The sequence below is a fragment of the Schistocerca gregaria genome, chromosome X (assembly GCF_023897955.1).
Source record: "Schistocerca gregaria isolate iqSchGreg1 chromosome X, iqSchGreg1.2, whole genome shotgun sequence".
Classification (NCBI taxonomy): domain Eukaryota; kingdom Metazoa; phylum Arthropoda; class Insecta; order Orthoptera; family Acrididae; genus Schistocerca; species Schistocerca gregaria.
The window spans coordinates 606,400,996-606,413,078 of NC_064931.1; the positions used below are offsets into that span (position 1 = coordinate 606,400,996).

The 12,083-nt window shown below is 38.3% G+C and overlaps 1 protein-coding gene across 4 annotated transcripts in view; it reads left to right on the plus strand.

The window, feature by feature from the left end:
- LOC126298418 (GATOR complex protein NPRL2) overlaps positions 1-12,083 on the plus strand; it is a 150,924-nt gene that overhangs the window by 55,359 nt on the left and 83,482 nt on the right. For all 4 annotated transcript variants that reach the window (XM_049989744.1, XM_049989747.1, XM_049989746.1 and 1 more), the window contains one exon: positions 2,274-2,365. In XM_049989744.1, coding sequence (XP_049845701.1) covers positions 2,274-2,365 — 92 coding nt within the window. The remainder of the gene's footprint in view (positions 1-2,273; positions 2,366-12,083) is intronic.

Genomic DNA, 12,083 nt, shown 5'->3' on the forward strand with positions numbered 1-12,083 from the left:
GCACGCGCGCACACACACACACACACACACACACACACACACACACACACACACACACACACTCTACATCATAAAGATTGGCAGCAATGACAGAAGGCATGAAATGAAGTTCTAGCACCCGAGCTTTCTTTCAAATTTACATTTTACACAGTGTACAGAAATTCACTGAGCTGACTTACAATAAGCTTGTAACATCAACTGGGAAGTAAACTCATTTTGTCACTTCTCTGTTTCTCTCATCAAGCCTAAAATAACACTTTAACAGTGGTGAGCATATGAAATACAGCTCGTAAGAAAAGCATTAAACAGTAACAGCAACGGTGACAAAGTTTGTCACTAAGCAGATGTCTGCATTTATGCTTATAGTTTAACCAATTAACTGCTGTAATGTTTTTGGTTTAATTCCACATGTTCATCAATTTTTGCTTTTTTTCTGAGTGAGCACAAAGGATGATCTCCCAAAAACGCATGTTTTGAACGTATAATTTGTGGTCGTAACATGTCAGAAAATGGCTTGATGAAATTCATTACCACAAATTATTGTATAAACGTTGCATTGTACATTTAATTTCCTTCACTTAGACAGATTTTATACAAAGTATTGGAGAAGATTGAGATTTTTAATCATATATGCCAATTACATGTGCTTTTGCCCATATTTTACGGGGTTTTAACATTTTCCTCAATTCTTCATTTCCCTCAGTTTTGCGTTTTTTAAGTCTGGACCACAATAAAACGTAAAATAGGGGTTTCACTGTATCAGTTTTTCATCTTTAGGATGTGTTGTGTTCGTTGATATAGTGGTAAAGCACATGCCTAGAAACAGAAAGCAGTGGGATCGAATCCCAGTCGTACCACAGAATATTTCAGTCTGCCTTCAAACCAAGTTTTCCCATATCAGTGCTGTGAAGATTCACCAGATAGGATACATGATTGAGATTCCACATTAAAATGTAGGTCCCCATTCCCCGATAGGATTATTGTGGCAGATTAGGGACACACAAGTCACCTAAGTGGAGTCCAATTGAAGATTTGCTCTAGGCCATTGAGTTCCATATTATTATTATTATTATTATTATTATTATTATTATTATTATTATTGCTTTGATCATCATCATTTAAATTAATTTTTCACTAATATTGGTATAGTCACTCATATTTCTTTGGTAAATTCCATCTACTTAGATTTCCAACTGCTGTTCAACACTACACCTCATTCTCAACTTGTAAACAAGATATGCTCATGTAGAGTATTCTCTCAGATTTGTGACTGGCTTGAAGAATTATTGAATAATAGAGCCCAGTAAATTCTTTTGGGTGACAAATATTCAATAGAAATGAATGTAATATATAAGCCTCAATGAAGCACAACAGGTCACTAATGTTCTCAGTAGGCACAAATGATTTGTCAGAAAGGGTTAGCAATATTTTCATATTGTTCACTGCCAGTGCTGTAGGCAAGGGGAAAGTATTGTTGTTCAGTGATTATCGTAAGGAGATTCAGAACAACTTGCACAGAATTTCTACAAGATGTAATCAAATGTTCATTGGTCACAACAACTAAAAGAAGCCTAATATTATCAGATTATTAGTTTAGTGGTAAACTTCTGGAGCCCATCACATTGTTTAAATAATTAATATTGCTAAAAAGTCATATGAAATGAGATGAACATACAAAATCTACTGTAGGGAATGTGAATGGAAAACTTAGATTTGTTGGAAGGGTTCTAGGAATAATGCTCCGGTATTTGGAGTATGCTCATGGAACTGAAATGGGAATCATGGAAGAAAGATGATATTGTTCTTTCAAAACTCAGTTGTGTAAATTTTTCAAGTAGCGTCAAAGATAGGAAAAAGAATTTGAGCTTTGAAGTGTTATGTAGTCCATTTCTCTATGAAACTGATATGTGAGGAATTTTTTCTCACATTGTTGTCTTGTTGCATCAGCATATGTGATTGGTTCTTACAGAACATTGATATCAGTCTTCTCATCCCATATTTAAATAAGAGATTTAAATGTGTTCTTTATACTAACACTGCATCTTTAACTCTGTTTTCCGTTTGGTAGTTACTTACATATTTTCTTTCATGGTAATTTCTTCAAATATATAGGAGTTTTATTTTTGTTTTTAATTTTTTGTGGGGAGGGGCAATATTTATCTTCTGTTTTGTTTGTTTTGAAGCATTTGACTGCTGGAGAGTCTGTTGTATACATCAATTAAAAAAGTAGCTTCACAAATTTGTGGATATTGAATATATTTTTTTTTTTCCAGGTTCCCGAGGATTATGTGTCAAAGGAAGTATTTGATGCTGTCAATGTGTACATTATTCCTAAGCCTCAGCTGCAAAGAAGCATCCTGACCATGTACGTTCATTAAGTAGTTTCACCAGCAGCTGCTGTTGCTGCAACTGGTACTACATTATTATTATTGTTGTTGCTGTGATTTGCTCTTTATGTCGCAATCTTAAAAATTTAATATTGTGCTGTGTCCAGAATGAACCAGTCACCCAATAGGAAAGAATGCAAATGAAACTTACTGACTTACTCCCTGAAGTTATCTAATGGACCAGGGCTCGCATGTAGACCTTTGTCTTTTATGTGTAGTGCTGTTACCAACTGATGTTACCAGGCACACATAAAAGCCCAGCTCAGTTTCCCATAGCCAGTACCTTTTTTGTACCTGGTGATGCATAGTCTCAGTCTCTGAAGCAGTTGCAATACTGTTTGTGGTAGAAGTGAAATTGACATGAAAGCTGCTGCGTGACGTTAGATTGAAAGGTGTGCACCAGTCCAGCTGCAACACAACATTTATTTGTAATACTGTCAATGTGTACAGGTTTCAACTAGTACTTGTCTGTTTCCATCATGATTAACATGAAACAAAGCTAAGGCATACAGACAAAAATGATGCCAATAATCTAAGAAGAAACAATATTTTTGACTCCCTAATATTGTAACATTTTTTACAGTTTATCATAGTTTTTATTATAAACAGTAATGTATCAGATGTAATGTACACTGAAATATCTTGGGATGAAGCCAGACTGAATGCTTTGAAAATATCTGGTCTATACACTCCAATTAAAACTGCTTTGTAATTGATGTTTCAGTGAGTTGAGTGATAGGGGTCAGCCGCCATTCAGTCATAGTCCTTTCTCAAGTGCCACGTGCCGTGCTGTGTTGCCTGTTGTATAGATACATGATACATGCGGCGCCTTTTGAAGCATGGCTGGCAGATTGCCAGCAACACTGCCCCCCCCCCACCCCCCCCCCCCCCTGCCCCGTGCCATTGCTGTGTGTCAATCACAAAGTAATTTTAGTTGCAGTGTAAGTTACAGGCATGAAGGTTTTTACACAGCAAGTCCCTTCAGATGGTGTGCATGACTCAGTTTTTATTTTTTTAGTTAATCGTTTAATTGATTTATTTTTGTACATCAGTGTTTGCTGGAAAGACTCACAGGCTGACTAAAATAAGACTGCCTTGGAAGATGCACATCAAACTCTAATAAAATTATTGTATATTATTCAATTCATAAGTGACATGGATTTTTATGCTTGATGGTATGTAGTATGTAAAGAAATGAAAAATTGAGGATCCAAATGTTCCTATACCACTCCTTTCAGTAATGTTAGAATTGGACATGTGCCGCTTGGGTTGAAATTTTAACTTATGATAACAGAAAATTTGTGAGGATGAAGATGTACATCCTCCTTAATAATTTTCTGACACAACTATCTTATTATACTCACAAGAACGTTTGACGAGCATTTTAATTTTCTCATACTTTCTTGCTTGTTCTCTTTCACTTTAACCATGTTTTATTGTGTTCAGACATACTTAGTTTAGTTAGTTTTTGAAGACCTCATTGCTGTTTAGATTCCTTGTCCACCCAACCTGTTATTGGGCCAGTTACTTCGACCACTCTCTATAAATCAGAATAAGGCTTGATCCTTATCATACTAACCTTAAGTCAACACCAGAAACCTCTTTGGAGGTGGACTCCTTCTTCCAATTCGCTGTGTAGTCTAGTTTAAAAATTCATTTTTATGAGACTTATATTAGTTAGATCATTGTATTAAATATGAAGCGCTAAGTAAATGGACACTATTCAATAATCTCTTGACATATCTGAACTAAAGAATGATGTAGTGGTAAAAGTTATTCAGGGAATAATCATGTGCAATGCAAATCATAAGGATTTAGAAATGTTCTTACTTTTAGGAAGTGGATATGTATTGCAGAGACATTCATAAGACAAGTATGTAGAATAAATGAGTGTCTTAGCCCTCAACAAATATTACAGATACAGTGGGGATCTTACCATTCTTGGTGAATGATGATCTAGCACACTGATTTAGTTGTTCCAGTGCTACCAGTTATTCAGTTATTACATCCAGCAATGAATAACAGTCTCTTACACAGGTCAGGGAGATAGTTTGAATTTATTTTGACTGAAACCTCTTGCTTTTTCTCCCTCCTTGTCATCAGAAGAATATATGAGTTGCTTCAATGAGTACGATTTAACTGGTGTTCGGCTGAAGTAAGTTGATTTGATTGTGGTAACAGGCTGATCTGTAGTGTAGTTGAGGCGTAGGTTAGGTTGTAAGGTGATAATTTGGTTTTGAGTTGATAAAGCTGAATGAATTTGAATTCTAAATAAAGGTTGTGGTAACAGATTGACCAAATTTTTATGTTCACAACAGGTGTAATTGGTCGATATCAGCCAAACGTAATATATACCATAATCATTTTAGCCATGCGTGGTAACACAACTGCTTCCAGGGTGGGGAGTTATGCCAGTCCCAGATTGAATCCACCCAGCAGATTAACTATGAGGAGTCGATGTGCCAGTCAGCATGGATGTGGTTTTTAGGTGGTTTCCCACATACCACTAGGTGAATACTGGCTGGTTCCCATGTCCTTCCTCCAGATACACACTATGCAGACATTTATAACACTTCCTCACACTTGAACATAGAATTTATTTTACATGCAGACAGACTAGGTATACTGCTTCTGTTGTAGGAGGCGCATAGGAGACTGGTGTCCTTAGCCATATGGTTTTCTTAAACACTTACTCAGCATCTGTTGTTTGTAGCTACATCCTTCCTGACTGGATAACATTTCTGAATCAAAGATGTGGTCTTCAAACTGGCAACATGCTGATAGAAAGTTCTCTGTAGAGCAAGGTCTTAGTCTCACAAGATCTCGTATTCTGACATGGCCCCACTATCCGAGCTGCCACTTATTGAGCAAGCATGCCTACTCACTGTAAAACATATTTGTTTGGGACTTTGTCCCTTTGTGAGATCTGAAGGATCCTCTTGAGACAGTGGATATGACAATTGTTGTGTTCTTATGTAGTGAAGGTTATGTAACATTCACTGCCATACAGTAAAATGCTTGTTACATGGGTGCTGTATACTTCGAACATGATATTTTCCATTAGCAAATTATTACCCCAAGTCCTTTTCCTTGGTATGGCCACAACAGGTTCTGTTCATGTTATCCTGTTGGTGATCCAAGCATCCAACAACAGTTTAGTGCTTATATAGGATTCTAAGTATGTGGAGCTATCTACCACCTCTATATGTTGTCCATTAATGGTAATGGATGGGCAAGTGTCTGTGATTTGCATAATGATGTTGCATTTCTTTGTGTTGATGATAAGACCCAGCAATTGCATGTACCTGACAGCTGAGCAATGATATGTTGGACTGCAGTTAAATATGGACTACTAAAGTAATGGTGTGACAATGTAGGAGTCCTGTATAAGTACTTTAGCCACTTCCAGTTTTCTTTAAAGTGCACAGAAGTGAAAAGATCTTATGTTAAAATACATATCCTTAGTGCAGACTTAAAAAGCTCAGAAGCAAGGAAAACAGTATCCCATAGTAATAGGAGCCAGTGTGCAGTATTCTGATAATAGCAAAGAGCTTAGTTTTTGCTTCCATTGACTAAGTCTGAACCCTCTACTTAATAAATGAGTGTGGTTGTGATTGTTGATGATGCTTCTCCTGAAGCTGGCTTAGAGAGTAGTTTATATCCAAAGTAGAATGTCGAGCTCTGAAGCCATATAGTGATTTTGGATGAATACTGGATACAAAAGTGTGCAGTAATACTCGGCAGAAAAATTCGCAGTAGTTGCTGCAGTCATTGCTTCATTTATAAAGAAGAGGTTTTAGCATTACAGGTTCTCTGCAGGATGTGACCCACTCCCAGCAGGGGCAAAAAAGTGAACACAAATGTGGAAGCAGATTAGGTTTTTCACATTTTTAATTTCAGTATGGATGTCATCTTCACCTTGGTACCAGTAGTTAGGGAGAATACATCTTTACTGATTTCCTTGACAGTAGATGCTGAGTCTAGCTTTCTACAACTGGCATTTGTGGGATTGCACTGAGGCATTTTTGGTCACTTTGTTCTGAGTGGCAAACAGTTAAAGATAGTGCTCGACCCTGTGATCCATATACTTGTTTTGATCAGTGATAACATCAGCTGTCTTGGATTTCAGAGGTGCAGTATTCCCAGTTGTGGAGCCAATAACCTTCACGATCCCCTGGTACATCTCTGTTGTTTCCAGAGACCACTTGCAAACATTCAGCCTGCTGTTATCGCGCCAGCGAGTTATCTGTTGGGTCTTGTTCCTGACTGCTCTGAGAGCACCCCAAGTGTTGGTGCTTGGGTTACTTTTGTAAGTAAGTAGCGCATTTTGTTGAGACTTGATCACTGGTGTCATCTCACACTGATGGCTTCAAACCAGTTTGTTTTTCTGATGTCCTTTATTACAACTGCTGAGGTAGCAGAGCTGTATGATATCATGATGATGAGACAACTTGATGTCTATGTTCTTGTCAGTCTGGACATAATCTGGAATTAAAGGCTGCTGATGTGCTGTTCATTTTGTTCTGACTTAAGTGCCAGACCTGCATTTATTTCATTGATGTGAACCTTTGTTTTTTGCTGGCGACCAGGGAGCGATTGTGTAACAGTCATTATTATGCCACCTGAATGTTGATTATTATGAGATTGATGTGTACAAGGCACGAGTCTGCACTGATTCACCAGAAGGGAAATGACACAATTTAAAATGCTGTTCTCAATTGATAATAGCAGTCTTCCAAACTACATCCAGTTCTTTAGTGTTGGACTGTCAGGACTATGACCACAATACTTTAACAACTTGCAGTGAGGAATGATGGAGAGATCTTCATAGTGTATTTGATTTGTTGTTGTTGGATACAACACATTCAAGCATAAAGTTATTTTAAGCAGTGTCACACAAACAAGATTACTACAGTGATCTCCCCAAGACGCTAATAACCTGACCCGGGATTTAAATGTGAGTTAATGCAGATGAGTAGGAAGATCGAATCTGTAATGTTCAGATACAGTATTACTAGTGTCCTGCTTGGCACGGTCAAGTCATTTAAATACCTGGATGTAATGTTGCAAAGTGATATGAGGTGGAACAAGCATATGAGAACTGTGGTAGGGAAGACAAATGGTCGACTTTTGTTTATTGGGAAAATTTTGGGAAAGGATGGTTCATATGTAAAGACCACATATAGGATGCTGGTGTGACCTCAGAGATGCTTCAGGAACTCAAATAGGAATCCCTGGAGGAAAGGTGACTTTCTTTTTAAGAAACACAAATGAGAAAATTTATATAACCAGCATTTGAAGCTGACTGCCGTGGTACAAAGTACCATCCGCCATGCATCGTACCGTGGCTTGGGGAGTATCTATGTAGATGTAGATATGTAGTGTAGATATGAACATACTGAGTGTCTAATCACCCACTCACCCTTGCTGGTTGAGTCCAAAAGAGGCACTCCTAATATATTTAGAAGCAGAGTAGATGCAAGAGTTGCTGAGAGATGTGGTATGTCTTCTAATTGTCTTAAAGGATCCACTCCAGGTTTGCTTTTGGGCTGTGCCCACTTCACCTTCACTCCTCCCAGAGTCACCCCAAGGACTTACAGAAAGTCTTTGGAGTTACTCTCTATTGGTTCATATGTGTCTGTTATCAGAAATGTAACCACACTGTCCCCTATCTGACACATTCTCTCCACTGTAGCATAGTCCTTTTTCTCAACTATGAATACTGTTGAGACCTTTCCTTTTGACCCCAAACTGGGATACGTACCAGATCCTACACTCCAGAGCATTGTGCTTATGAAATTTACGTGGGCAGGGTCACCAATCTTTTGAATGCAGCTGCATCTGAAAAGCAATAGTTTTCTTATACCCAGTTTTGAAGGCTGACAGTAAAGAACAATACTCAGAAGCCTGTATATTGAATTCTCTTTTTTACATGTCATATTAAAAAAAACACATTTCCCTCACTAGCTTAGGTAGCCAACATAATACATGCTTACCTATGGGTAGGCAGAACACAGCATGATGTAATTTGAGTAGAAACCGTTACTTGCCAGAGAATTGTAATTAAATGATTAGACATTAGCACTTACTTCTTGTAAAGTACTTACAGTTTTGTTTGCCAAATTGTTTAAAATACTAAATCTTCTGTTATCAAGATCTAAATACAGTATGTATGGTCATCAACAGTTCATTTGCTCAATTTCTTGTTGTTCAAGCATCTGACACAGCTAATGTGGCGGCTGATTAGTGTATATCATCCAGTTCTCTACTGTTGAATGTAATTGGTAGATCTGTAGTCAGCTTGGTAGGCAGTCTTCTGTCTGTATAATTCTGTATGTGGATTATTGTGAGATAGCAGTGGTTTGTGCTGCTTCTGAAACACTGGGTATATTGCATTAATTGTTTGGGTATGAGCATGATTGTGATAGCATTGATAATACACTGTGTGTTAAGGTGATTCTGTTGGATGTAGGTGGTAATGTTGTGTTCTTTGGTTGGATCCCCTCTTAGTGCATCAACATCTGTCCGATGATGGTCAAGTTGACAATTGATGGACTGCTTCTGCTTTGTGTTGAGCAAAGGACACATAGTTCTGGAGAATAATTGTTATCAATTGAGTTGGTAGTGTGAATATCAGGGACATTCATATACCTTTTGATCGTGTATGAGAATCACTCCAAAAGTAATGCACAATGTTTTATAATCATCCAGGTGATGATGTTTGAGACTTTTACGGCATGTTGACACGTTCTTTAGAGACAACATGTCATTTTCCACATAATATTGATCCCTTTCAACTGCCTTAAACCACTGTGGAGGTAAGGCCTGTATTACCTGCACAGTAGAAGTCAGGATCAGCACATCTGAGCCACTGTTTAACAGCCTTGACAAGGAAGTCATCATCTTCAAATCTTGTTTAGATGGAGGGAAGGGACTTCTTCAGTTTATCGATGAGATGGTAATCAAACAGTGCTAATTCAAGGGTGTAAGGTGGGTGTTTCAGTGTTGTTCACCCAAGCTTTGTGATTTTACTGGTGGTTTTCACACTGCCGTGGCTAGACATTATCATGCAATAGCAGAACATCATGTTTTTCCCTATGTTGTTGAATGAAAATCATTTGAGCATGACGTTTTTTTGAGGATTGCCTTACATGCAACACTTACGCTCCTGAATACACAGTTTTCAATGTCTTCTTCGTTGGTGGCCAGTTTGCACGATGCCATTCCATCGATTGCTTTTTCATCTCTGTTTCAAGGGGATGCAACCAGGTATCATCTCCTTTCACAATCCTTGCAAGAAAGTCATCTCCAGAATTCCTTTACTGTTCCAAAAGTTCATAGCACACTGTCTCTTCAGTGTTTCTTTGTGGGCCTCCATCAACATTTTCAAAACCCACCCAGTGCACTCATTCTCAACTTCAGCTGTCTCAATATGCTGCACACATTCTCTTCTCCTTTTCTCACTTGCTATGTGTTTGTCACGCAAAATTAGAGTTTGAATATGTTGTACGTTGTCCAGAGTTGGTACAGTGCTCAGTCTGCCACGACACGGGAGGTCCCCGAGTATTGGAGTGCCCACTTTGACCAGATAATCTGATTGCCCAACATCTAACTGTACTGGGATGAACATCATCATCCCCATACAGCTTCAGTTTATTGTGAACGTTTGTCACTGTCTCACAACACAGGAGCTATATAAAGATAAGTACTGCAGATGAACATAAAGTGCAGTGCCCACCATGATAGTGCTACAACAGCACAATTTGTGAAAACAGTTGAATTAAATAAGAATACAAGTGGAAAGAATGTTTCTGTGATCTCCGTAAATTGTAGAGATGTAGAAGAAAGGTTGGATTTTTGAAAAAAATGATTTGCATTTCTTTTGGAGTGACCCTACAGGATAGTGATTTATCTGGATAACCGAGAATTCTCAGGAAATTAAATTTTACGTGGAGAAATCAGGGAAATCTTGTGAAATTTCATAAAATCTGATGGAATTATGTTTTTAACATAGCATTGTAATTAAGTGTATGGATCCATATAAATCACAAATTTTAAAATACTTAATTATTTGAGTATTATTCTATATAAATTAGCACACTGGACTCACTTTTCGGAGGACAGTGGTTCAAACCTGTGGCCTACCATCCTGATTTAGGTTTTCCGTGATTTCTCTAAATTGCTTCAGGCAAATGCTGGTATGGTTCCTTTGAAAGGGCACGTCCAACTTCCTCCCCATCCTTCCCTCATCTAATACGACCGATGACCTTGCTGTTTGGTCCCATTCCCCAAACCAACCAAACAACTAAATTATTGATATTTATAAACAATGGTTAAACTACTGCTTATCAGGAGCTTCTTATGACAATATATCACCTTCCTCCCCATACCTGGAATTGCATGTGTTCAGATTCGTAGAAAACATGAGTACCATAACCTTCAGAGTGTTTTAGTTTTACAACCCCATGAAATAATGTTATTTTGCTGGGCTCCCTTATGTAGTATAACCGGGCATTGCTCCTTGAGAGCCACAAATAACTACTCAGTGTTCAGTTGTCTATTACCTGATTTGATTACCCGTATGTCAAGCTATGAAGAAATTTACACATTTTTTGTCACAGTGCAGCCGCATCTTGATTGTCCACAGAGAGGTGTTTCAAATATTTTTCTTATGTAGATTTTATGTTTATGTCTGAAGTTAATACATTAATTGGACGTGGGTGGTAACTGTGAATAAGTAGTTCTGGACAGTTGGCATTTGCATAAATGGCTGCTTTCTTTATCTCCTCATGCCATTCAGTGCAAGGTACTTTTAGAGCCACTTTTGTATCGGGGTGATTTTTGATGTCTTCTATTAGAATTTTAATGATACTTCTTCATCAGTTCATCCTTGTACTTGGTGCTGAGGGAGCAGGGGATGTGTACTCTTTTATGAACTGGTGTTGCTTGCATAGTTGTTCTCTGCCCTCCATCAGTGCATAGTAGTTGCCATGTATGGCATGAAGAATTTTGTACGTGATTTCTCATTGCATTCTTGTAGTAGTTGTTTTTCTATAGTGTCAGTTTCATTTTGTTAGATGTAGAGGAGGTGAGAGAGATATTGTGAATCCACTCTAATTGTTTTTTTTCTGCAGTGTAAACAGTGAAAATTTGGCTAAATATAGGATCAAAAATATTTGACAATCCAACTGACCATTTCCTTTATAAGATGGCATAGTTCCTTATTCTTGTTAAGGTTCAAGAAATGTATGCAGTGAACAGTTGTTTGTCATTTTCATCTCTCTCCTGGGGAACACCACTTTATCATAGGCACCTTTAGTGACAGGTGGGACACTTCGCATGCTGCAGTGATGCTGAGGGCTACGCCGGCAGTAGCATAGCTCATAGCTGGTAGGGGTACCCAACTGGACAGGCTTATGTGAAGGGAGCTGATGAAGAGAGTCCCACAACTTAGGGTAGGGAGGTCTGTTCTTTCCCAAGAAGCTCCACCAGCAGTGGTTGGGTTTAGTTATGGCAACCCCAGGTTTCCCAATCTGGGGACTGACTAGTGCTGCTAGGCTGCTTGTACCATAAAGTCTGGGCATACTTCAGGGACCATTGTTAGGTGCAGCAGTGGAACCACTTCGCTGCCTGGACTGTGAGGAAGGCACACACTTCTATAAAAGAACCCTAAATCTCAGGTTGTGCTACTTGCTG